General features: G+C 49.8%; 1 protein-coding gene and 1 long non-coding RNA gene across 3 annotated transcripts in view; one reads left to right on the top strand and one right to left on the bottom strand.

The window, feature by feature from the left end:
• INTS3 (integrator complex subunit 3) overlaps window positions 1–13,230 on the top strand; it is a 39,437-nt gene that overhangs the window by 15,414 nt on the left and 10,793 nt on the right. For both annotated transcript variants that reach the window (XR_013381534.1, XM_077900733.1), the window contains exons 4-15: window positions 795–908; window positions 1,102–1,186; window positions 2,767–2,833; window positions 5,865–6,009; window positions 6,874–7,003; window positions 8,292–8,389; window positions 9,743–9,934; window positions 10,805–10,892; window positions 11,344–11,423; window positions 11,787–11,878; window positions 12,147–12,253; window positions 12,944–13,063. Coding sequence is in view for 1 of the 2 variants with exons in the window: in XM_077900733.1 (XP_077756859.1) it covers window positions 795–908; window positions 1,102–1,186; window positions 2,767–2,833; window positions 5,865–6,009; window positions 6,874–7,003; window positions 8,292–8,389; window positions 9,743–9,934; window positions 10,805–10,892; window positions 11,344–11,423; window positions 11,787–11,878; window positions 12,147–12,253; window positions 12,944–13,063 (1,318 nt within the window). In the remaining variant the exon portion in view is untranslated. The remainder of the gene's footprint in view (window positions 1–794; window positions 909–1,101; window positions 1,187–2,766; window positions 2,834–5,864; window positions 6,010–6,873; window positions 7,004–8,291; window positions 8,390–9,742; window positions 9,935–10,804; window positions 10,893–11,343; window positions 11,424–11,786; window positions 11,879–12,146; window positions 12,254–12,943; window positions 13,064–13,230) is intronic.
• LOC144315752 (uncharacterized) lies at window positions 459–3,128 on the bottom strand. Its single transcript, XR_013381546.1, has 3 exons — window positions 2,190–3,128; window positions 1,053–1,483; window positions 459–967 (listed from the first exon to the last, which is right to left on the bottom strand). It is a non-coding gene; the product is annotated as an uncharacterized LOC144315752 (long non-coding RNA).

Raw genomic sequence — 13,230 nt, forward strand, 5'->3', positions numbered from 1 at the left:
CCCCTAAGGCCTTTGTTCTGGAGTCTGGTCTCTAGAGAGCCAGGAGACTGGGAGCAAGAACACTCAGAGAAGATTGGCACACCCTCCCACACCTTCCCGGGGTTGGGTATCCTTACAGACTCCTTCCTTTTCCAGTCTTGGCAGGAGCAAAGGGCAGCACAGAGAAAAGGAGAACAGTGTTTAGTTAAGGAAATTCACTTTGGTCCCTCCCCTTCCTTCTGGGGCCTTGGTCCCTGAGATCCCCTTCCCTAATGCTCCTAGCCCTTTGCTTCATCTGGCCAAGTCAATACTGGTCTAAAAACCTCCTTGGGGTTCTTTCTAGTCTGTTCAAACCCATTCTGCAGTGACCTTTCACTGGCAGATGAAAAGCAGATGGCCTCCACAAGTTTTGAGGAGAGAGAGAGGCAGACAAGGAGCCTTTTTTTTTTTTTTTTAAGATTTATTTATTTGTTCCTGAGAGACAGAGAGGCAGAGACACAGGCAGAAGGAGAAGCAGGCTCCCTGTGGGGAGCCCGATGCGGGACTTGATTCCAGGATCACGAGCCAAAGGCACACGCTCAACCAGAGTCACCCAGGTGCCCTGACAAGGAGCCTTAGCAGAGTAGCTTTGCTCCTTCTCCTCACCTTGTGTGACAGGGCCAGGGGTGGGTTCAGGATGGAGGAGCCCTGTGGAAGGACAGCATCCAGAGCGGAAGGTCTTTTGTTGCCACTTAAATCCCATGGGTGGAATTTAAGGGGAAAGGGGGGAGCCTGTCCTCAATCTGCCGGCTGCTTAAAAACCTTGCTTCTCACAGTGTTACCGGGACTTGGCTCTGGTGAGTCGTGATGGCATGAATATCGTCCTGAATAAGATCAACCAGATACTCATGGAGAAGTACCTGAAGTTGCAGGATACCTGCCGTACTCAGGTAAGGCCAGGAGAAGAGAGATCCAGCTCAGAGACATCACAGATGATGGGTCCTCTCTCCTAAAGGGAAGGGAAGGAGAAATTGGGGTAACACACCCCTACCTTTATACACCTGAACTGTAATGTGCTTGGATTCACCCCTTACTCAAATTCACAGGCCCTCCTCTTCATCCATCTTTTCCTCTCTCCTTTAGTTGGTGTGGTTGGTACGGGAACTAGTGAAGAGTGGGGTTCTGGGAGCCGATGGTGTGTGCATGACATTCATGAAGCAGATTGCCGGTGAGTTGATGGCAAGAGCATAAAGAAGAAAGGAAAGGAACCCAAAGGCTAGATGCGGGCGATGGAGGACTAAGCGCCTGGGGGTCTCAATTCCTGGGTTGCCTCGACTCTCTTTCTAAGATAGGTCTCCTCTGGCCACACATTGCAGAAAGAAACATAAAAGTCAATGGGGTCTTTTGAAGCAATAAGTCTGCCTTGTTTTCCTTCCTGCCAAATTCAGGGTCTGATATAGAATAGTTGGCCTGTGTTGGCCAGTCCTCATTCTGTGGCTCCATGGTATGTTGGATCAGGAAGGATCTGAAAGGAATGAGAAGTGAGGGCACATCATTTGTCTCCATCACATTATGCTTTCAGAAATCCAGTGTCTTCCTGGGCTTCACCCCCATGTTCTGAATGCTTGCTTCCAAATAGTTATGACATGTGATGGGAACCAGTTTAAGGGAGGAACTATGTCATAGAAGAGACCCTGACATTTGGGTTTTATTATCTCCTTGGCATCAGTGATCTCTGTCCAAGCCACTAAATACCCAAAAGGCCTGCCCATGCTACCTCTTCTATTCCCAATATCACATATGTTTGTTTAAAACCGACTCTGCTCTCTATCTCACTATTCCCATTAGCTCTTTGCTTCCTCTATAGGATTTGCTGTAACACCAATACTCCTCTTCTGTTGTGCATAAGCCTTACTCTGTGTGATATGTGACTATGTGAACATTGACTTTTAAATTTTTTTATTATTATTTTTAAAGATTTTATTTATTTATTTATTTATTTATTTATTTATTTATTTACTCATGAGAGACAGAGAGTGAGAGAGGCAGAGACACAGGCAGAGGGAGAAACAGGCTCCCTGTGGGGAGCCTGATGTGGGACCCGATCCTGGGACTCCAGGATCATGCCCCCGGCTGAAGGCAGGCGCTAAACCTGCTGAGCCACTCAGGGATCCCAACATTGACCTTTTAAATTAGGACTGGAGCAGGCATAGTGTTTTGCTGGCTTTTACCTCCTGGCATTGCCTTCCCAGTTTGGTCCATAGTCTCCTCTTCCCATCCTCAGACCTTGGTCTGGCATCACCAGGTGTTACTTCTGTCCCAGGAAGTTCCATAGCAAGCACGGAAGATCATGATACCTGGAAGCAAGAAACCTTTGGCCTGTCATGAGCCTGACTTGGGATTGGGGACACCCTGATGCTGTACTGCCAGTGTCACTGGCCACCTGCACCACAGGCCCTATTTGAGGTGTCACCCTTTCTTCCAACCAGGGGCTCTTCATGTCTCTCCCAGACATGCCCTTTCAAGGGTCAGAGTATTCCCATTCCAACACCCAGTCTCTGGAAAAGTCGCAGCTCTGGTTTCTGGAAGAATCTAGAGCTTCCCTTCCTTTCCCTTCTTTCTCTGAGGATGCAAAGGAGAAACTTTAAAGCCTGACTGAACAGAAGGCAATTTTTCCAACACTCAGAACCTCCATGACAGGATTAACAGTTAGGGATGGAGAAGCAGGATGGGTGAAGAAATGTGTTGAATTAGCTGAGTCGTTAATCAGAGCCATTTTCATTTTGTTTTCTCTTTCTTTGAAATCAGGTGGAGATGTTACTGCAAAAAATATCTGGTTGGCAGAGAGTGTCCTGGATATCTTGACAGAACAGAGGTAGAGTCTGCCATGACAGGCAAGAGCGTGGGCGGCAGGGTGTGAGGGCTGGCAGGCGGCCTAGGAACACCTGGAGTTAGGGTGAGGTGGGGGAGGGAGAGGCAAATGAAGGAATTAATGCCATGGTCTGGCCCAAAGGGATGAAAGGGTGGGATAGAAGGTCTCAGAGCCCAGGAAAAACTAGTTTCATCTGATAAGGGTCTATTTTTGATCCAGACCTCCTTGGAATGTTTATCTTTGGGGGGAGATGGGGGAGAATGAACTCAGCATAGTGGGGGCCAGCCAACCACCCAGGCCTGGCAGGTACCCCTTTCTCCTTCTGAGGCTTTGCACCCGAACTGTGCTCTCCTGAAGCCTCAGGGCCTCAGGGGGAGTGGTGGGGCACTGAAGGAACAGGCCTGGGAACTTGGCCCAAGTTTGCACACAGGGCATAGAGGGCACACCAGGCTTCTGGCTAGTTCTTTCCCTTTCCCATCGAAGGAAAGGACCAGAAATTTTATGAGGGCTGTACCATATCTGCACTTGTTTGGGGTGAGGCCTTCTCTTGGTCCAGTGGCCTGGTCTTCTCCTTGCTTGACTTCTGAGTGCGTGTGTGCAAGGGCAGCGCAGTAGTCAGACGATTGAAAGGGCTAATGGTGTCTGTATTTCCTGTGGATAGGACATACCTCCTCCCTTACTCACACTTGTTCTAAGCCCTGCACGGTGGAGGGCTGGGTCAGGTGCCTTGCAGCGCCACCTAGTGCCACTTAGTGCCCTGGACGCAGCTGGGGCTGTAGCTGGGGCTGCAGCTGAGGCTGCAGCGCGTCTTCCGCCCCACCTTTCCTGCCTCCGCACTGCAGTATCTTGCTGGGTCTCTGCCTTTCTAGCGTCCTGGGTCTGATAGCTTCACCTTCCCTTTCTCTCCATTACCCCATCCCAGGATTCAGATACATCGATCACCTCTCACCTCTGCTCACAATCTTCCTGAAAAGTGGTTTTTCTCATTTTGTTTCTGGTGCCAAATACCTCCTGCTCCTGTAAAGCTGAATTTTCCTCATTTGGGCAGTTAGAGTAGTCTCCATGTACAAGAGTCAGATAGTCAGAAGAGTCTCTTACCCTCCAAAAACTCAAATCCTTTGGTGCAAATGAGTCCCTGGATGTTTAAGACTGTCTTCTACAGTCTCCCTCTCTCCCTCCCAAGTGTATGTTGGGCAGCAGAATTAACAGAGAGCAGGTGGGGAGGGCCTCCCCAGTGTCCTTGGTTACTGCATTTGTTCTGTGAAAAAAGACCAGAGTTCTTTAATTAGGTGGCTTGAGTGCTTTTCCAGAATCAGGATATTGCCTGGTTGGATTAATTAAACTCCTCGGCTTCTTCCTCAGGTTCCTTGCTTTCCAGCAGAGCTGCCAAAGCCCGGATAGCTACTTGCTTGGGAAGCATAGTTCCCCATTTGGGCACTTTGAGGCAGCACTGGAGAGTTTCTGTCATCTCCCCACTGTCTTTTTAGCTTTATTTTTATTTTTTTTTAATTTTAAATTAAAAAGAAATTTAAGATCTATTTGAGATAAGAGAGTGTGAGCGGGACAGAAGGAAGGGGCTGAGGGAGAGGGAGAGAGAATTCTTTTTTTTTTTTAATTTTTTTAAAATTTTTATTTATGGGGATCCCTGGGTGGCGCAGCGGTTTGGCGCCTGCCTTTGGCCCAGGGCGCGATCCTGGAGACCCCGGATCGAATCCCACGTCGGGCTCCCGGTGCATGGAGCCTGCTTCTCCCTCTGCCTGTGTCTCTGCCTCTCTCCCTTTCTCTCTCTGTGACTATCATAAATAAATAAAAATAAATAAAAAATAAAATAAAACAGGATCGCGCCCTGGGCCAAAGGCAGGCGCCAAACCGCTGCGCCACCCAGGGATCCCAGGAGAGAGAATTCTTAAGCAGATTCCCCACTGAGTAAGAAGCCCGATGCAGGCCTTGATCCTGAGATAATGACTTGAGTTGAAACCAAGAGTCAGCTCCCTAACCAGTTGAGCCATGCAGGTGCACAACTTAAAAAAAAAAATTTTTTTTAAAGATTTTATTTATTTATTCATGAGACACACACACACACACAGAGAGAGAGAGAGTGGCAGAGACACAGGCAGAGGGAGAAGCAGGCTCCATGCAGGGAGCCTGACATGAGACTTGATCCCAGGTCTCCAGGATCAGGCCCTGGGTTGAAGGCAACGCTAAACTGCTGAGCCACCTGGGCTGCCCACTTTTAAAAAATTTTTAAGTGAGCTCTACACCCAACATAGGCCTTGAACTTAACAACCATGAGATCGAGTCCACACTCTTCCAGCTGAGCCAGCCAGGCATCCCCTTCTACTCTTTTTAAAGCAGCAGGGAACACAGTTCTCTTATTACCCTCTTTTCCCCCCGGGAAAGTTCTAAAACTCCTGGAACAATAGGCTTTGCCATCCAAAATCATGTTGTTCTCTTCAGATTGTGATTCATTGTCTGGGAGTGGGAGCAGTGGCCAGAGAGCCAGCCAGGGAAAGGCATATAACATGGTGGGCTTCTAATGGTAGGTACAATGGAAGGGCTGACACAGTGTGTCCTAAATCCTCCAGGGTCCTCAAAGGGTCTTAACCCCCTAGTGGTCCTCATTCCGTGCTGTTAGAGCTGCTAACTTAGGGATACCTCTAGAACCTCTTTCCCCCACTCTCTGAGCTGGGGGGCAGCTATGGTGTAATCTCTGTCCCTAATACCTCACATGATGTTTGGCACATGATAAGCATTCACAGTTACTTTATTGGAAGCTAAGTAGTTATGTGAAAAAGAGTTTGCTTTCATTTGGTGCTTTATTGGGCGCCTGATAGAGCAGTAGGAAGTTGTCTCTACCTTAGCCAGTTGATGGTCCAAGATAGATAATGAGCAGGCAGTCAAGGAATCAAAGAACCACTTCCCCATATTAATCATCAGACATTGCTGAGGCCCCAGAGCCACATGTGGGAGGTGAATTGGGAGAGTGAACGGGCCCTGAACAGAGCCCAGGTGCCAGGTGTCCCCCCTTCTGCAGGGAGTGGGTGCTGAAGAGCAGCATCCTCATTGCCATGGCTGTTTACACATACCTCCGTCTCATCGTCGACCACCACGGGACTGCCCAGCTCCAGGCCCTGCGGCAGAAGGAAGTAGACTTTTGCATGTCACTGCTTCGGGAACGGGTGAGAATGAAAACAGTGTAGGCAAGTGAAACCCAGGATGGGAAACTTACGTGAGTTTTGTGAGGTGATCTAGGCCAAGGATGTCGTTTTGGAGAGATGGAGGTTTTTTTTTTTTTTTTTTTTTTCATCCTTCTGAAACAAAGGTAGGGGGAGGGTGGGGAATCGTGCGGGCTAGCCCTGGCTCCTACAAATGCTGTCTATTGAACTGGCATCCTAGGGATTTTCCTGGTCAGCTTCAGGAATGCTGTTACACACCACAGACATAAAGCTGCCAACGGTTATGTCACCTTCCTGCCTGCCCACCCGGGTGATGGCTGTGCTCAAGTGGGTTGTGAATTGTCTGCTGTCAGATCTCCCAAGAGAGAGCCCAGAGCTATAATCTCTAGTAGCCACTCCCCACATGTGGCAATTAAAGTTAACTAAAATTAAAAATTCAGTTACTTACTTGACTTAGCCACATGTCAAGTGCTTGTTAGCCACATGTGGCTAATGGCTATCCTTTTGGACAGCACAGAGATAAAGATCATTTCCATTATCACAGACTGTTCTGTTGGACCAGGGGGTTTGGGGAAAGTATCTGGGGCTCAGCTTGCTAGTCCTGTCCTGTCCTCTTCATCTGGGAGGGCAAGGGAACAAGTTCATGCGGAAGTCAGCAGGGCTTCAGTAGTTTCCAGTAACCTGTCCTCTTGAGCTCAGCCCCCAGCTTCTAGCTCTGTTCCCCTTTGGTTCCAGAAGAGAAGAAACCCTCTTGTCCCTTGGGCCCCCCTTCCTTCCTTCCCTAGAATGAGCTGCTCCTTGGTTCTTCCCACAGCAGGTAAAATAGTCTGTGTTTCTATTCTCTCTTCACTTCCTCCCCTCATCAAGTTCATGGAATGTTTGATGATTGGCCGGGACCTCGTACGACTACTTCAGAATGTTGCTAGGATACCAGAATTTGAACTGCTTTGGAAAGATATTATCCATAACCCTCAGGCTTTAAGTCCTCAGTTCACAGGTAAGTGAGGACCAGGGCATCCTGCCCTTGAGAGGTGGGAGGTCAGTGTATGTGTGCTGAGTGAATCAAGAGGGTAGAGGCTGGAGGGCAGGAGAGGCTTTGGCAGCCAAATACAGGAAGCTTGGGGTAGGGCAGGGTCTGCCAAATACAGCTGGATGTGGGAATGGCAGAGGTATAGAACAATTCATGTGGTTCCCAGCAGCCCCTGCCTGGCAGACTCCAGCTGCCATTGCTCCTAAGAAGAACTGAAACAGAACTGTGATCATCCTCCTCCTCCCCCTGCAACTCTTAGACTTGGGAGGTGAGCTGATGATCAGCCTCCAGCCTCACTGGGTCCAGAGAGGGAGTCAGAGATCAGCTCATAGACTGAGTCAGCAGAGGGGCTGGAATTAGCCCTGTAAGAGTGCAGTCTTGCCTCTGAATTCCAAGAATCCCACTTAGCCAAAATTCTCTTCAGGGAGAGAGTCTCTGAGCTTCTCACTGACAAGGTCCTTTAGATTGCCCTTTCTGCTTTTCGGGTTCCCCACCCCTCCTCCAGCACACATGTGTGAATAGGCAGATCGTGTGTGTGTGTGTACATGGGTGTGCACATGGAAACAGTCGCCTAGGCCCTGCAGAGTCAGGAAGGAGAGGAAAGGAGAGGAAAATCCTGATTCTCCTTATATCATATTGCTTTTATATTGAACATGTGTTGAGTTGTTTTGAGTGCTTACTGTGTGCTAGACACATGTATGTTAACTCATTTAATCCTCAGGACAACCCTGTAAGATGGATATTTTACTTTCCATATTTACAGATAAAGAAAATGAGGTTCAAGGAGATTAAGTATTTTGCCCAAGGCCACACAGCTAGTGAGTGTCAGAGGCAGGATTTGGATCCAGGTCTGTCTGACTCCAGAGCCCGTGCCTATCCCACAACACCACATTGCTCCCAGGACCCAGGGATGGGACCGTCAGGAGCAGAAAGCAAGGCTAGGGTTTCCCCTATTTCCCCTAACTTTCCCACATGTTGCCACCTGGAATAATGTGAGTAGAGGGCTCTGGATGGCCAGGGACAGAGGAGAAGTCATGTATCTGGTCCTCGGGATGGTGGTTGGTTGGAGCAGAACATGCAGGTGCTGATTAGAACCCCTACTTGTGTCAGTGCTGAACTGTCTTGGTCTTGTCTTAGAACCTCCCCCAGAGCAAGACCACTGGCCATCAGTACCTGGGCCAACTTCCCACCTGCCCTCCATTCCTTCTGGTCCTCAGGGTTCTCTCTTTTCTCTTCCTTTACACACTTGGTTCAGGTATCCTGCAGCTTCTTCAGTCAAGAACATCCCGAAAATTCCTAGCATGTCGTCTGACCCCTGACATGGAGACTAAGCTCCTCTTCATGACCTCTCGGGTAAGCTAACCTTTTGCAGCAGGAACAGAAACTGCAGGTTGGCTGGGTTTCTTTGTCCAGCCTGCAGATGCCTTACCACTGAACGTCGACTGGCAGAGTGGTGGTCAGGTAGGAACACAATCTACCTGGCATTGGGCAGGGCGCTACAAGCTGGGGATTCAGGGTTGAGTAAAAGAGGTGCAAACAGTTGGAGCTCTTGTGAAGCTTCCAGTCTGTCTAAAATAGTCTTTAATAATTACACACAAATGATATAATTAACAAGTGTGATGTACCGTAAAAGGGTAGAGTGAGGTGTTCATTCTGGGAAACCCACTGTTCCTCTGGCTGCAGGCAAGTTCTCAGGAAGAGTGCAATGGCCATTTCATTTCCAAACATGGCTGAGTTATGGCAGAGTTGCTTGAGCAACATGTTAAAAATACACCTTCCTGGATCCTAGTCTCCCAGATAATCTGATTGAGGAATCTATGTTTTTAACAGGGTTTCCAGGCAACGGCTCCTCTACAGTCTATCTGGGGTTGGGAAGCCACTGGCCCAGTCCACTTTTGGTTTCCTGAGTCATCCAGGAGAACCATCCAGATCTGTGCTATCCCATGTGGTGGCCACTAGCCACGGGTTGCAATTTCAAGCCAGTGGACCGTGTGACTTTTGATCTCGGGGTCATGAGTTCAAGCCCCACATTGGATGTAGAAGATGACTTTAAAAATCTTGTAAAAAATAAATAAATTAGCTAAGGTTAGATAAAATTAAAAATTCAGTACCTCAGTTGCATTGTAAGTGGTCAGTAGGCACCATCTTTGCAGGAAGTTCTACTGGATAGTGTTGGTCCAGGAGTATCGTTTTATTCTTTCTACTCTGTGTTTTGGGTATGTTTGGAGAACAGAAGAGGAGAAAACCCAGCTCTCTCCTCTTACTTGGTAGAGTGTGATCAGGGGAAGGCATTGTTGCAAGAAGGCTTGAGAAGTCTGTGACCCCATAGGTCACTGAGTGTCCATGCTGAGTGGCAGACAGGCTTTGCTCTTGTTCTCGAGGAGTGTGCCTTGCTGGCCACAGGGGCTCGAGATGATGCTTAGGACTGAGCCTCAGTGACCAGCACAGGAGAAAGGAGCCAGAAATTGGGGGGCAGGGGTGGCAGAAACAAAGGCATCCTGGCACAACAGGTGAGTGAGGAAGAATCTCAATACTGTTTCCAGTCAAGGAAGATTTAAACAAGGACGTCTTCCCAAAGAAGGAGAGAATAGAGGAGAAAGTGAGTTAATGAATGAATCGAGGGAAGAGACTGAGGTCTAGGTGAAGCCTGGTGGTTTCCTCTTCCCAGAGACCCTGCGCGTCTCTCCCAACACCTCTTTCCTGCAGGTGCGGTTTGGTCAACAGAAGCGTTACCAGGACTGGTTCCAGCGCCAGTACCTGTCCACCCCAGACAGTCAATCTCTGCGCTGTGACCTCATCCGCTACATCTGTGGGGTTGTTCACCCTTCTAACGAAGTGCTGAGTTCCGATATCTTGCCCCGATGGGCCATCATCGGTTGGCTCCTGACAACGTGCACGGTGAGGGGTGAAGGGCCTTACTCTAAGATCCCCCTATTTCCAAGCTTCTTCCTGATGCTCTGGGCGTCCTGACCCCGATGGGCCATCCATTCACTTTTTTCCTGCTGAATGTCTCAGCCTTCGTCTAGCCTCTAGCCGGGTCTCTGGAAGTGGACAGTACTCGGTACTCCCCATCTGTGTTTGGGATTGAACAGGCCCATCTCTTGCCTTTATTGCTGATCCCCAAGCCCAGATTTCTCAGGCCTCCCTGTCTTTCCTTTTAGCTTTCAGAACCATGTGTGGTCATGTCTCTGGGATGGCTCCTTCCTCAGATTCAGGGCCTGTGTTCCTGAGACCCTCACTTAGCAGCCTTTTAGCATCTACTTTGGATAGTTCTGCAAACATAGGGACTCCATGGGGGCAGCCATGTCTTCCCAGCACTTTTCTCCCTATTCCTTGTGTGGGAAACTCCACACTGTCTGCTCTCTGTTCTCTAGCTGCCTTCTGACCTGGTCCTTGGAATGTGCTGTTTCAGACATAACAACAGGCTGTCCTTCAGGGGTCTTTCAGTCAGGAATGTGCCTGGGGAGCCCAGCCAAGGCAGCCTAGGCGTGTCAGGGCAACGCAGAGGTGTGTCAGCTAGGCCCCCAGTCTCATTTTCTAGGCCAGGGATGTATGAAAACTCAGGTCAGTCCTTGGCCCCCTGGTCAGTGAGACCATGGCCACTCACACTCATGTGCAGACTTGAGTGCCTGTCATCCCTGGGGGGCTCTACCCGTTTCAGTAGGACCTGAACTTATTTCATACATAAGCAACAGTGGGTCTGGAGTCTGCCTTGGGCTTCTGAAGCTGCTTGATGAAACCAGCCCTCCTTTCTCATCTCTCTTCCAGTCCAATGTCGCTGCCTCCAATGCAAAGCTGGCTTTGTTTTACGACTGGCTGTTCTTTAGCCCAGACAAGGATAGCATCATGAACATAGGTATGTGACTGGACCTGGGCAGCACCACCTCTGTCTCCTAGGCCCCGCCCTGGCCTCGGCAACAGTGGTTGTAAATCTCGGCCATGTCAGGGGAGGCAACATATCTGGGAGCAGTTCCTCACCAGTGCTCCCTTGGTGTAGAAGGGAGATTGCTTTTGTGAGGCCAAGGGCTCACTCCTGCTCTTTTGCACTAAAGCTTGGGCTTGGGCTTCCGGGGCGGGGGAGGGTTGTTGCTTTCCTACCACCTCCCTCGTCCAAGCCTCTGGGGACAGGGGAGATATGGGCTAGAAGCTGCTTCGGGAGTTGTCTGCTTTTGGGTCTGGTCAGTGGGAATCGGGGGTAGGGATACAGCTCTCTCTCAAACCATTCCTATGTATCGACTGATGCCTTGTTTCATGGAACTGGGAATGGACTGTCTGATGTGGGGGCTCTTTAATTCCCCCTTCCCCAGAACCAGCTATCCTGGTCATGCACCACTCCATGAAGCCACACCCAGCTATCACCGCCACACTCCTGGACTTCATGTGCCGTGTAAGTGTGTGTCCCTTCACCTTATGGGCCCGTAAGTGCCCTTCGTCATGGGAGCAGCTGTGGTCATAGGTCCTGCCCCTCAGGTTAATGAATGCTCCCCTTCCATATTCCTACCACGTCTTTCCATGTCTTTCTTGATCTCAGGGATAATGACTTAAGGTAGAATCCAGTCTCTCTGAGGAACAGCTAGGTCTAGAAAGAATGAGCCATTTTAGTAACCTGAAATGGTGAGGAATATTCCAGACCTTTCTGCAGCCATCCTCCCCAGTGTTTCCTTTTCAGAACCAAAGCAGCTTTTTAGCTCTACTTCAGCAGAACACTCTGTGTTGTGTGCTTATTCTCTCTTCTTTTCTTCCCTTCCAGATCATTCCCAACTTCTATCCACCATTGGAGGGCCATGTGCGACAGGGTGTGTTCTCCTCCCTCAACCACATTGTGGAGAAACGGGTCTTGGCGTAAGAACTTTATGTGTCTATAGACGGGGGAGGCTGTTTTCTCATATGTCACTAGGTCAGGCACATTCTGATACTGTCATACCCCTTGCTGACCCTTTTTTGAGTGGTACAGAAAGTATGGCTCTGTGTCAGACTGCTAGGATGACTCCTAGAGGAATTTCTGTCTTGCCAGCATAGTCCAGGAGTCTGAGTCGTACTAGTTGGCATAGACTTCTCTCTAACCGAAGTGAGGAGCTCTGATGTTGACCTTTGTCATGTTCCCCACTAGGCATTTGGCTCCTCTGTTTGACAATCCTAAATTGGATAAGGAGCTGCGGGCAATGCTGAGGGAGAAGTTTCCTGAGTTCTGTAGTTCGCCCAGCCCACCCGTGGAAGGTATGGGGCCCTCCCATTCTGTCACCTGTTTGAGAAGAGGCGTGGAGACACCCAGGGCGCTCAGCCTGAGCTGTATGTCTGTCACCCTGGGGCGGTTCTCTACCTTCGTGACTGTCCCAGGTTGTCATTCCCTACTTTCTAACGTGTTTCTGTGTTGTCTTCTTTGGTCCTCCCTCTCCATCCAATCTTACCTGCTCCTCAGCTCCTGTATCTTCTCTCAGTAGCCTCTCCTCCATAGGGAAGGCTTTTGTGGGACCTGTGTTTGCCTTACATACTTCCTGCAGCTCTTCTCTCTTCTCATACCCGGGCCCCGAGCCCCGATGAGAGGTGGTCATGCTGGGTCTTAAGTCTTGCTCCCAGTGATACACACAGGTCTTTCTTTGTTATGGTGTAAGGCTTAAGCCAAGCAGAGCTTCCCAGCTTGGTTTTCAGGGGAAGAGCACTTGGGGCTGTCCCTGGTCTCAATCTGCTTGCCGATGCAGGCGGAGCTCAGTGGGCATGTCCCACACCATTCTTGTTCCTGACAGGATTCCCCTGCGAGTTGTGGAAGGTTGTGAGGACCAGATGTCTGTCTTTCCAGGGTCCATAGTCCATTTTGGTCATGAACTCTGTAGAGGCCCCTGTCCCCTACCCCCAGCCCAGCATGTTAGGTCACTGGAGACCCTCAGATTGCCTTGTCTCTCCTTCCAGTCAAACTTGAGGAACCGGTTTCTGTGGAGATGGATAACCACATGTCCGACAAGGATGAGGGTTGCTACGACAACGCAGAGGCAGCCTTCAGTGACGATGAGGAAGACCTGGGCAGCAGAGGTGGGCGCAGCCCTGGTCCTGGCCCCGAGAGGACCGGGGGTGGCTGGAGCAGCTTCTCTGTTGCCTTAGCCCCCTGACTTCATTTCGTCAGCAGGGCTAGTGGGTGGGAGTCCAGGGCGCAGAGCCCCACCCTCAGCCCTGAAGCAGGAGGGGAAGGAGGAACCGTG

The sequence above is a fragment of the Canis aureus genome, chromosome 6, assembly GCF_053574225.1.
Source record: "Canis aureus isolate CA01 chromosome 6, VMU_Caureus_v.1.0, whole genome shotgun sequence".
In the NCBI taxonomy this organism is placed as follows: domain Eukaryota; kingdom Metazoa; phylum Chordata; class Mammalia; order Carnivora; family Canidae; genus Canis; species Canis aureus.